The sequence below is a fragment of the Corella eumyota genome, chromosome 2 (assembly GCF_963082875.1).
Source record: "Corella eumyota chromosome 2, kaCorEumy4.1, whole genome shotgun sequence".
NCBI classification, from domain to species: domain Eukaryota; kingdom Metazoa; phylum Chordata; class Ascidiacea; order Phlebobranchia; family Corellidae; genus Corella; species Corella eumyota.
Genome location: NC_137491.1, coordinates 2,250,905 through 2,262,563, shown reverse-complemented (window position 1 = coordinate 2,262,563; position 11,659 = coordinate 2,250,905). Strand labels below are relative to the sequence as shown.

The window sequence follows — 11,659 nt, the reverse complement described above, 5'->3', positions numbered from 1 at the left end:
ATTTCGGTAACTCGGTGGTTGACTGTTTCTTCTAGTTCTCTCATTAGTAATGTTTCCATATCCTGCATTTTTTTTTCCATAACATTTTCCCAATTTTCAGGTAGTGGGGTTTTAATAAAAACCTCGCTTTCTGAATCAGACATTCTGGATCTCGGCAGGACCTCCAATGTAATAACCGAGTACAAAGTTCTTAATATTAATTCACAATTTCACAATATTCAACAGTTTATTAATTTAGTCACGGTAAACCTTATTCAAATAGAATCACATTAATATTTACATAAACAATAACATAATAAATCTAAAGCAACCTTTAACTAACATAAGAAGTGGCGGTAAGCTAAAAGGGGAAGTGACGTAAGGGTGAAGGCGTCAGACCAGAAAGATAACGGCGAGGATAATAAAACACAGTACGTTACAATAGGTTCTTACGTTAAAGGAATACGCGGGCTTGACGCTGCAGGCTCCCCGCAGTTTAATGAAATATTTCGCAGGCCGAAAACAAAAATTAAAAAAAAAATAATATTCTAAAAACTAACATATGTCATTAACGTAACAACTAATAAAAACTTAAAACTTTTATATATACTGTACTTTATGCAAAATTTTATTTTGAATATCGGTAAAATATGGTCCTACGCTGACTTTATACACCGGAATTTAATCGCCGACTTCCCGCCGTTTTTTTGCAGGACAAATCTTCTGGCAACTCTTTAAATGTTTTATTCTTTGTGTTTTAGTATATAAATTTATATACATTAACACGGGCAATAACTAATAACATATTTATGCACATTTCTCAGTGTAAAAAACGATTAATTAATGATCTATTTTCTTCAAATATTGTTTAGAAAGACGGCCCTATTTCGCAAAACACGTGATATCATAATGCATCGTCTTGTGTCACCTAAAAGCGCGCGCTTTCAAAATTAGTTTTTTATAGGTTTTAGTTTGTAAAATTAAAAAGTTGACACGGGAAAAGAAAAATAACATATTTATGCATAATCCTCAGTGTAAAAAATAAAAAATTAACGCTCTATTTTCTTCAAATATTGTTTGGAAAGGCGGCACTATTTGGCAAAATACGAGATATCATTATGCATCGTCTTGTGTCACCTAAAAGCGCGCGCTTTTAAAATTAGTTTTTTTTATTAACTGTAAATAATCATTAAAAAGTATATCATTGCAATAAATGCATATTGTTATGCATGAAGCTTTATCTATTGTTAACAGTTTCTCTCTAGTTAATAGTTCTTGTTACTAAGGAAAATGTTAATAAAGCAAAAAGTCTCCGGGAATATTAAGGTCTGTAGTTTTCAATGGAGTTGGTAGATTTAAATGGTGTCGAAATTTGTATTTTTTCAATAATATCCACCACATGATGCTTTATTTCTACATCACTTTGCTGTGCAAGCTCTGTGTCAATTTGATCTCTTGTGTCGATCATCTTGGGACGGGATATTGGATTTTGATTCCAACATTTTTGCATTTGATTTTGAAAGAATGTGACAAGTTTGCCATCTTGGGGGAAACTGACTTTTCCAAATTTGTAATCTCTTGCAAATTTGGGCGTTTTTTGTTTTTCACCAAACTAACATGGCTTCCCTTTCAATGCTTACACCGTTTATCCACGAAGGCCGTTGGGCAAGAATCATGAAGAGCATCATGGCAAAGCTGTACACACACATTCCTGTCGTAACTTTTAACCCCATGTTTTTTAATTATTCTGGAGCTGTACAGAGCCAAGTATGCTTCCCCCTTCTTCTGCTGCAACAACACTAGATTGACTAAGTCAGCTCCACTAAAATCTAAGATTTTGCATCTTCTGGCCGAATCTTCTCACGGCCGAATCTTCTGGTCCCCTGCTCTCGATACCCTACTTTTTACATCTAATTATAAACCAGAAAGATTTATTACAAAAACTATTAAAAACAATTAATCTTATGTTTAAACATTTGTGTTCCATAAAGCCTACAGCTAATGGAAAAACTGTCTGACTGTATATTTTGCTATCAATTTTCTAATTTAATAAATTTTTGCCAGACTTATATCAAACAATACAAATAAATGTTCTTGGCTGATGTTTTACCAGGCGATCTTGCTTGGGTGATAGAAGTAATCTAGCTTTCTTCTTTTAAATCTAGTTTACACAAAGTTTTCTTCTTTATATTATAGAAAATTATATTCTAAAATCAAAAGTATTTTGTCAAATCATTTTTTATTTACAATGGTTAACATAGCTAGTTGCTTTTTTTGTAATGTTTTTATACATATTTTAATTTGCAAAGCATTGAAAAATAATTTGATTACAAGTTAGATTACAAAATCAGCTGGGTGGCTAAACTAATGCAACACCACATATTATGTTAGATTTAGAACGCTATGCTGCAATTAACAACTAATTCTTAATTAGTATCTTAAAGTGGCGAATGTCTTTTTAATCAGGTCATTTAAAAGTGTATAGATTGTTTTTTGTTTGTGGCAAAGTCGCTGTTCATCTATGTACAGGTTATGCAGGGAATTCTGGTTAAGTGTGATGTTGGTAATGTGCTTCCCATTGCTATGAAAATAGGGGTTAAATGTAGTCGATCATTAGATTTTAACATTTTTGCACTGTTAATATTCAACAAAAAGTATATAATTGCAATAAATGCAGACTGTTATGCATGAAGCTTTATCTACAGTTAATAGTTTCCCTCTTGTTAATAGTTCTTGTTAATAAGAAACATGTTGATAAATCAAAAAGTCTCCGAAATAATTAAAGTTTGTAGTTTTCAATTGGCTCAAAGGAGGTGGTAGATTTAAATGGTGTCGAAATTTTTATTTTTTTAATAATATCCACCACATGATGTTTTATTTCCACATCACTTTGTTTTGCAAGCTTTGTGTCAATTTGATCTCTTATGTCGATCATTTTGGGACGGAATTTCGGATCTTGATTCCAACATTTTTGCATTTGATCTTGGAGGAATGTGACAAGTTTGCCATCTTGGGGGGAAACTGAGTTTTCCAAATTTGTGATCTCTTGCAAATTTGGGCGTTTTTTGTTTTTCACCAAACTAACATGTTCTTCCCTTTCAATGCTTACACCGTTTATCCACGAATGCCGTTGGGCAAGAATCATGAAGAGCATTATGACAAAGCTGTACACATCCATTGCTGTCGTAACTTTTAACCCCATGTTTTATAATTATTCTAGAGCTGTATAGAGCCAAGTATGCTCTCCCCTTCTTTCTGCTGCAACAACACTAGATTGACTAGGGTTAGTTATGGTTGCAAAGTCAGCTCCAATAAAATCTAAGATTTTGCATCTTCTGGCCGAATCTTCTCACGGCCGAGTCTTCTGGTCCCCTGCTCTCGATACCTTACTTTTTACATCTAATTATAAACTAGAATGATTTTTTAAAAAAACTATTAAAAACAATTAATCTTATGTTTAAACATTTGTGTTCCATAAAGTCTACAGCTAATGGAAAAACTGTCTGACTGTATATTTTGCTATCAATTTATCTAATTTAATAAATTTTTGCCAGACTTATATCAAACAATACAAATAAATGTTCTTGGCTGATGTTTTAGCAGGCGATCTTGCTTTGATGATAGAAGTAATATAGCCTTTTTCTTTTAAATTTAATTTGCACAAAAATTTTTGTTTTATATTATAAAAAATTGTATTCTAAAATTAAAAGTATTTTGTCAATCATTTTTTATTTACAATGGTTAACATAACTAGTTGATTTTTTTTGTAATATTTTTATACGTATTTTAATTTGCAAAGCGATAAAAAATAATTTGATTACAAGTTAGATTACAAAATCAGCTGGGTGGCTAAACTAATGCAACACCACATATTATGTTAGATTTAGAACGCTATGCTGCAATTAACAACTAATTCTTAATTAGTATCTTAAAGTGGCGAATGTCTTTTTAATCAGGTCATTTAAAAGTGTATAGATTGTTTTTTGTTTGTGGCAAAGTCGCTGTTCATCTATGTACAGGTTATGCAGGGAATTCTGGTTAAGTGTGATGTTGGTAATGTGCTTCCCATTGCTATGAAAATAGGGGTTAAATGTAGTCGATCATTAGATTTTAACATTTTTGCACTGTTAATATTCAACAAAAAGTATATAATTGCAATAAATGCAGACTGTTATGCATGAAGCTTTATCTACAGTTAATAGTTTCCCTCTTGTTAATAGTTCTTGTTAATAAGAAACATGTTGATAAATCAAAAAGTCTCCGAAAAAATTAAAGTTTGTAGTTTTCAATTGGCTCAAAGGAAGTGGTAGATTTAAATGGTGTCGAAATTTTTATTTTTTCAATGATATCCACCACATGATGCTTTATTTCCACATCACTTTCTCTTGCAAGCTCTGTGTCAATTTGATCTCTTATGTCGATCATTTTGGGACGGGATTTCGGATCTTGATTCCAACACTTTTGCATTTGATCTTGGAGGAATGTGACAAGTTTGCCATCTTGGGGGGAAACTGACTTTTCCAAATTTGTGATCTCTTGCAAATTTGGGCGTTCTCTCCTTTTCACCAAACTAACATGTTCTTCTCTTTCAATGCTTACACCGTTTATCCATGAAGGTTGCCGGGCAAGAATCATGAAGAGCATCATGGAGAAGCTGTACACATCCATTGCTGTCGTAACTTTTAACCTCATGTCTTCTAATCTCTCTGGAGCTGTATAGAGCCAAGTATGTTCTCCACCCCTTTTTGCTGGGACAACACTAGATTGACCAGGATCAGTAACAGTTGCGAAGTCAGCTCCACCAAAATCAGAGATTTTGCATCGTAGATCACTTGTAAGAAGGACGTTTTCGATCTTCAAGTCTCCATGTGTCATTCTTTGATCTTTATCCAAGTTGTGGAGAAAAGAAAGTCCACATGCAATTTCAAAAGCAAATTGTAGCCTTACAGCTATTGGTATATTAATGTTATCTGCTTTTGTTATCATTAAAGTTTTAAGGTTGCCACACTGCATGTACTCCATAATAATTCCAGTTGTTTGTGGATAAGGACCCCATTCTGTATAGCCAATGTAACTGACTATATTGGTGTGACTGGCATGTAAACACATATCAATTTCATGCATAATTCTGATAAATAAAATGTTGGTAATGAATTGAATATTATGTTATAGGTTATACAAAACAAACCCCTTTTTTCATAACAATTATAGATTTAAAGTTAAGTTGAATTAAAGAACAAGTTACTTTTTCTTTTTTTTAACAATTTCATCTTTAGAGCCTGTTAATGGGATAGCTTTAATAGCAATAACTCCAAAATGTTGCAGAAAACCAAGACGCACACAACCAAAACCTCCTCTTCCAAGAAAACCTTTTTCTTTAAGGTTAATTTCAACCTGACTTGGGTCATAATACTGTAAAATTATTTAGTTTAGATTAAGGGTTCTTAACCTTTTTATGAGTTTATTACGAATATTATGTGTTTTGAAGTTTAATGTAAAACATATGTATGTCTAATCTGTGGTGCACTGGTAATTTGTCACATGCCTATATTAATTGCAAGTTACCATCTTAATATGAGAATTTAAATACAGACCTAGGGTGGGGAATATACTAGTGCTTCATTAAAATACTATATTGTCCTATGCCTTAGCTTGGCTTCATTAAAATACTATATTGTCCTATGCCTTAGCTTAAAATTTTAGTATGCAAGATTTTCGTAACCCCTTAAAATCCCTTTTTTAAAAAACATTTCAAGTTAGAAACTATGAACAGATGCTATAGTATAAATTTAGCAGTTTATTAAGTTAATAAATAACACTAAAAAAGGTTTTTAAAATTCTGGATACCTATTTTAATTTATCCAATCTATTTATAAAAAAAAAACATTTTAAATACAATGTTATAAAAACCTTTCGATTTTTTTTAGTTAGGTTTCCAATATCGGTGAGTAACTTTTCCTTTTCTTCTTCAACATTGTTTAGGTTTTGTTTAAGAATGTTGTTCATCTACAAAAACATTTTTTACCTTTTTTATATTAACCAAAGTAAACCATGTTAATAAAGTAAATTAAGTTTACTTTACCTGCCAATTACTGGTATTATCCTCAATATATTGAGTTTTAGCCATTTCCACAAAATCTTGAAAGTTTTTATTGTTAAAAAAAACAGGGTGAAGTAATTTTTTAACAACTTTTAATGATTTTTCATGTTGATTCTTAAATTCTATGTCATTTAAGGCATGGTTGTTGCAAATCTAAATAGTTGAAAATATTTTTTAATGGTATTTCTTTATTAACCAATATCCATATTTTTACAAATTAGTTAATTCTTTAAAATTGTGTTTGCTAATTAGTTAAAAAAGTTTTTAACTTTAAAATAGCCTTCGCTGTTACCTTACAATTTTTAAAGTATAAAAACATTAAAAAAAAGATTTTGAACAATTTTATGCTATTTACATTTATTTAAATTTTGATACTTATTTTTAAATGGTAACAACAGACCTTATATGACAAACTAAATGTTGAAAAGGGTTAAATAAGAAAATTAACTCAGTTTTGTTAACTATACCTTTTCTACCATTTTTAAATTTGAAATTAAAAATGTATTAAAAAAATTGTTTATTTATATTTAAGAGATGTAATCTACCTTATCCATTTCTTCTTTGTATTTACTTTGTGCTTTAAGTATTTTCTAAAAAATTTTAGAAATAAAACATTTTGCTAAAAACAATTTTACTCTAGGATAAATTAATAATCCATAAAAAAATATAATATAACTTAAACTTTTACAATTCTTACATTGTTGTTTTCCTGGTTTATGGTTTCATGTTTGCACCGCATATCCTTTATAAAACTTAAAAACCCAGTGTTTTTAGAAAGCCCAGACGGGAGTAATTTTAGGGCTTCTTCTATTGCTTTTTGATGTTGGTTTTCAAACTCTTCTTGCTTTAAAGCCTGATCTGTACATAACTATTAAAAGAATATAAGTTTGTTATGCATATGTTTGTTCTTAAATTTTTTACCTAAATGTTTGCATAGAATTTAAGTTTAAAATTGAATTTTAAATTATTACATTGATGTTTGTATATTATATTTTTCTTAATTAAAAACATTTTTTTTTAAATTTTGCTTAAAGTAAGATAATTGCACATTTAAATGATACTTGCTTTTAATATGATTTCTTCATATTTGTTTTTAGCTTGACTGGTCGCCTTTAATATAATTATTGTTATTTATTAAACTACCATATTCACAATGTAATTAGAGAATAACTTACATAACAAAAAAACTAATATTTAAAAATACATCATTTTTTAATGAAGAAAATAATTGTTTAAAAATTTCTTATATAAAACACTGTGTTATGTTAAATGTACCTTTAAATTTCTTGCATTATTATTGTCTTGAAATTCCATTTTCTTTAATTGAACAAATTCTTGAAAGTTTTTGTTTTCAAAAAGATTAGGATGAAGCATTTCTTTAACAATATTTATTACTTTTTCATGTTGGTTCTCAAATTCTTGTTCATTGAAAGCACGGTTTTCACATTGCTACCAATAAAATATGTTATTTCTACAAGACCAATTTTGTTATTTGTTATATTGTAATACTTATTTGTACTAACATAATTTTAAAAAGATTTTTGTTAAAATTTATGTAGCAAACAAATTACAGTTTTACCTCTTTGTTTAAATTAGAACATGTTTTGTAAATTAACAGTTTCTTAATAAAAATTTTATTTTTTTTTTAACACAGAGTTGATTTTTTGGTGACACATTTAAGTTAGTTGACATTTTAACTAATGAAAACTACCTTTTTCATTTCTTTTTTGTATTCACTTTGTGCTTCAAGTATTTTCTTTAAACGAAAATTAAGATATTTAAATAAAAAATTACTAATTAATTATCCATAAAAATTACTTAAATTTCTCAACCTCATTGTTTTTGTCATTGGTGGTTTTATATTCTTCTTTCAAATTCTCAATAAAATCTTTAAACTTTTGGGTATCAGAATTAGAATAAAGAAGTTCCTTTCCAGCTTGGAATGTTTTTTGATGTTGGTTTTCAAACTCTTCATCAGTTAAAGCTTGGTTTATACAAAACTTTTAAAAATAATTTAACATTAAATATATATCTGTTTATCCAGTGTAAATTGTTATGCGATTATTTAATTTTTCGTAGTTTATGAACATATAAGTATTTTAGGGTTAGTAAATAATGAAATAGTAGAAAATATTACAATTGGAATACATTAAATATTTAAAACAAATTTAATTAATTTATTTTAATTTTGTAAGTTATTGATGCTCACGTTGTGCATGTCGGCTTTATATTTAGATTTAGCTCTCTCTAGTGGCTAATAAAACAAAAATTAATGTTTTTTTGTTTGTGTTTATGTTATTAATATTTATAAATTTTTATTCAGTAGTTTAATTTAGATTTAAAATCATTTTTTTTGCTTGTTATTATTTTTTTTAATAAAAGTTTTTGTAAAACGATTAGTAGGTATTTATTTAGAACATTGTTATTAAACATATTAAACATAAGCTTAACATTACAAAATAAATAATAACTTTACTACATTACAGTAATATGTCATTTTTTTAATTAAAAAAAAACTATCATATGGTATGTTACAAAAATTATATAGTGAAAAAATATTTTAAAAAAAAATAAAAATTTTGTAAAAAAAATTAAAATTCTAACTTTGTTTTCTTAATTTGTTTAATAGTTACAAACTGGTTGTTTCATAAACATAAAAATGTAAGTCATAATAATTACCCGTTTTAAACATAAAATTTGCTATTTAAACATTAAAATTAAATTTTAAACTAATAAACAAATTTTATTTCCTTCATATAACAAAAATAATAATTTCAAAAATGTTAGAATATTTTTGTTTAATACTTACAGCCTGTTGTTCCATGAACATAAAAACAAAAATGTAAATCATAAAAACTTGTATATTTTATCTCAAAATTAGTAATTTAAAGAATTATATTAAACTATAAATTAATAAATTCCATATTTATATAACAAAAATAATAATTTCAAAATTGTTTAAATATTTTTGCTTAATACTTACATACTGTTGTTTCATAAACATAAAAACAAAAATGTAAATCATGAAAACTTGTATATTTTATCTTAAATAAGTCATTTAAACAGTTATTACACTTTAAATAAATAAGAAATTAATATTTATATAACAAAAATAGGAAATTTGGGAATGTTATAATAATTTTGTTTAAATTTGTGTAAATTATTAAAAACTTGTTTATTTTATCTCGAAATTAGTAATGTAAACAATAACAATAAATTTTAAAGTAATAATAAATTACTATTTATGTAACAATAAATAATTGTAAAAACGTTAACATAACTTTGTTTAATACTTACTTGCTGTCGTTCCATAAACATAAAAACAAAGATTTAAATCATAAAAACTTTTATATTTTATCTTAAATTAGTCATTTAAACAGTTATATTAAACTTTTAATTAATAATGAATTATTATCATTATAACAAAAATGATAATTTAAAAAAATGATAAAATAATTTTGTTTAATACTTACAAGCTGTTGTCCCATAAACATAAAAAAAATTTAAAATTGTAATAAGGGTAAACCATTAACATTTTTAAGTATTAAGTAAGTCAGTTGTATTTATTATTTAAATTAAACAAAGCATTCTGTATTTACATAAAGTAAATAATGTTAATGCAAAAGAACTTTATATACAATTTTGTTTAGAAACAGTTATATAAACTTTGTTGTTGTTTTAAGATATTTAAAAATTAGAATTTTGGTTCTTACCCAAAATGGTCCTAAAAAATAAAGATATTAAGAAATTAAATGTAAATATTTATTTTTAATTAAAATTTTTTTTTTTAAATAATATTAGTTTAAAACACAGAAAAAAATCTACTTGTAAATGTTTTATATTAAAAAAATTATTTTATTTACCTTCGTCGGACATTTTTGGTCTTCAGGTTTTGTGATTTATGTGTTCCCTAAGAAAAAAATTTAAACAATTTATATTTTATAAGGTGTTTGTTGTATACATATTATTATAGCTGGGCACAGTTAACCGAAAATGTAACTTCGCAAAATGGTAATTCGTTGCAAAATACATTAACTTTGTTAACATTTATAATTTAAATTAAACGAAATGTAACCGAAGTTATCGATAACCGTTAACGTTAAAATTTTATTTAAACAAACCAAGAAATGACCCGTTTTTAAAAAAGGATCAATTTTATCTTAGTTGATATTTTAACTACACAAACGTAAGTTAAAAAAAACTTTTTAAAACTGAAATAATGCCCAAATAACATCGGCCCGGTAGTAGTTACAAACATCGTTTAAACAATCCGACGTTTAAACCCGGTAAACGGCCATATTAAACATAAATAAATACCTATATTACCTCAAATTTACTTGTAAAATATTGAAAAAGACTTAATTTAATAAAACCACAATTTAACAAAAGTGCACAAGTCCGATAACGAGTTTTAAAGTTAACTTAAAAGTTAAATTTTTACGAAAAACTAAACTTTGTTAATTAACGATCAATTTTGTGCCCACCTTTGCATGTTATAAATTAATTAAAAAAGTAAGGTTTTGTTAAAAACTTGAAATATTCTTACCAACGCTACCTTTTTACAGTAATTTAATATTGGTGGAAATGTCTACTTTTTCTTGCTAGAACAATTATTCAAATGGTTTTATTTAAACCTTCCGTTTAAACTTACTAAAAGTAAAACATTATTAACAAAAATTCAATATATATTTTAGTTATACTTGTTTCTAGGTATCACATATATTATTCAATGATTTTATTTTTCAAAAAATAAATGTATCTCTTATTTTAATTGATATTGTAGTTTAACAGCTATAAACCTCACCTATTTCTATAGTTTAAAGCTTAGGCTAATTCAATTTCAAAAAACAAGATCTAAAAAAAGAAATTGTGCTTGTAACGCTCTATTGTTTTAATATAATACAAAAGATGGTGTAACTAAAAACAAAAGAGTACAGACTCGCGTTTCACTTTAAAGCTAAAGGTGCGTTTCTCACTTGTGGCAATGTGTAAGGTACTGTACCGATTATACCCAATACCTGTAAAACAAATTTGCAATTGGCACTACTAAAATATAACTTTGTTAATATTGTTGCTCATCTTATTTGTGTCTTAAGCAATTAAAAGCGCGTTAAGTTAATCTACGTTTAAAAACTGAACTGCTTTGTTATTTATATAATTTAATATTTTGCTACTTAAAATACCTGTGACATAAAAAAAAGAATTTTTTTCATTTATTATATGCACTATATTTAAAACTATACGACTTAACAATTTATTCTTAAATTAGGAATTTAATAAAAAAAATTAAAACAAAATATAATAAAAAGAAATTTGAAACAAATTAACTATATTAGCCGATTTTCTAAATAAACTTAAATAATTAAGTTTTATTGTATGTTATATTACACAAAATTAAACAATATTTAAGGTAAATATACGAGTAAAATGATCAAAATTATAATTCTTATAGTAAAGTGTAAATTTTGTTTTTATCAAATTAAAGTTTCCACTGTAGCTTTAAAAAAAACAATAATATTGTTATTTGTCCACTTTTGCTTTAAATAAATATGTAGTGGCCTGGCGTGAGGTAGTGATTAA

The 11,659-nt window shown here is 26.7% G+C and overlaps 1 protein-coding gene and 1 long non-coding RNA gene across 4 annotated transcripts; both read right to left on the bottom strand.

Annotated features, from left to right (window-relative positions):
• Positions 1-3,701: 3,701 nt before the first annotated feature.
• On the bottom strand, positions 3,702-8,485 carry LOC145743006 (receptor-interacting serine/threonine-protein kinase 2-like). 3 transcript variants are annotated; one of them, XM_082560860.1, is made up of 11 exons: positions 8,289-8,485; positions 7,912-8,079; positions 7,791-7,835; positions 7,355-7,528; positions 7,145-7,189; positions 6,777-6,947; positions 6,625-6,669; positions 6,062-6,232; positions 5,890-5,985; positions 5,225-5,391; positions 3,702-5,107 (listed from the first exon to the last, which is right to left on the bottom strand). In XM_082560860.1, exons 1-11 carry the CDS (start codon positions 8,295-8,297, stop codon positions 4,249-4,251), a joined length of 1,950 nt encoding a protein of 649 aa, XP_082416986.1. In that variant the 5' UTR covers positions 8,298-8,485; the 3' UTR covers positions 3,702-4,248. The 3 variants fall into 3 exon arrangements, with proteins under 3 accessions (XP_082416986.1, XP_082416988.1, XP_082416987.1); XM_082560862.1 differs by having other exon boundaries at positions 7,355-7,550; positions 7,912-8,485; XM_082560861.1 differs by lacking the exon at positions 7,791-7,835.
• Positions 8,486-9,792: 1,307 nt separating this feature from the next.
• Positions 9,793-10,804, bottom strand: LOC145743008 (uncharacterized). The gene is made up of 3 exons (XR_014280978.1): positions 10,626-10,804; positions 9,943-9,989; positions 9,793-9,803 (listed from the first exon to the last, which is right to left on the bottom strand). It is a non-coding gene; the product is annotated as an uncharacterized LOC145743008 (long non-coding RNA).
• Between the last annotated feature and the right edge of the window lie 855 nt (positions 10,805-11,659).

Coding starts and splice junctions, on each gene's coding strand:
- LOC145743006 (XM_082560860.1), bottom strand. Junction 7,190..7,354: donor ATAATGCAAGAAATTTAAAG/GTACATTTAACA, acceptor ATTATATTAAAG/GCGACCAGTCAAGCTAAAAA. Junction 6,233..6,624: donor ACAAAGAAGAAATGGATAAG/GTAGATTACATC, acceptor TCAACTATTTAG/ATTTGCAACAACCATGCCTT.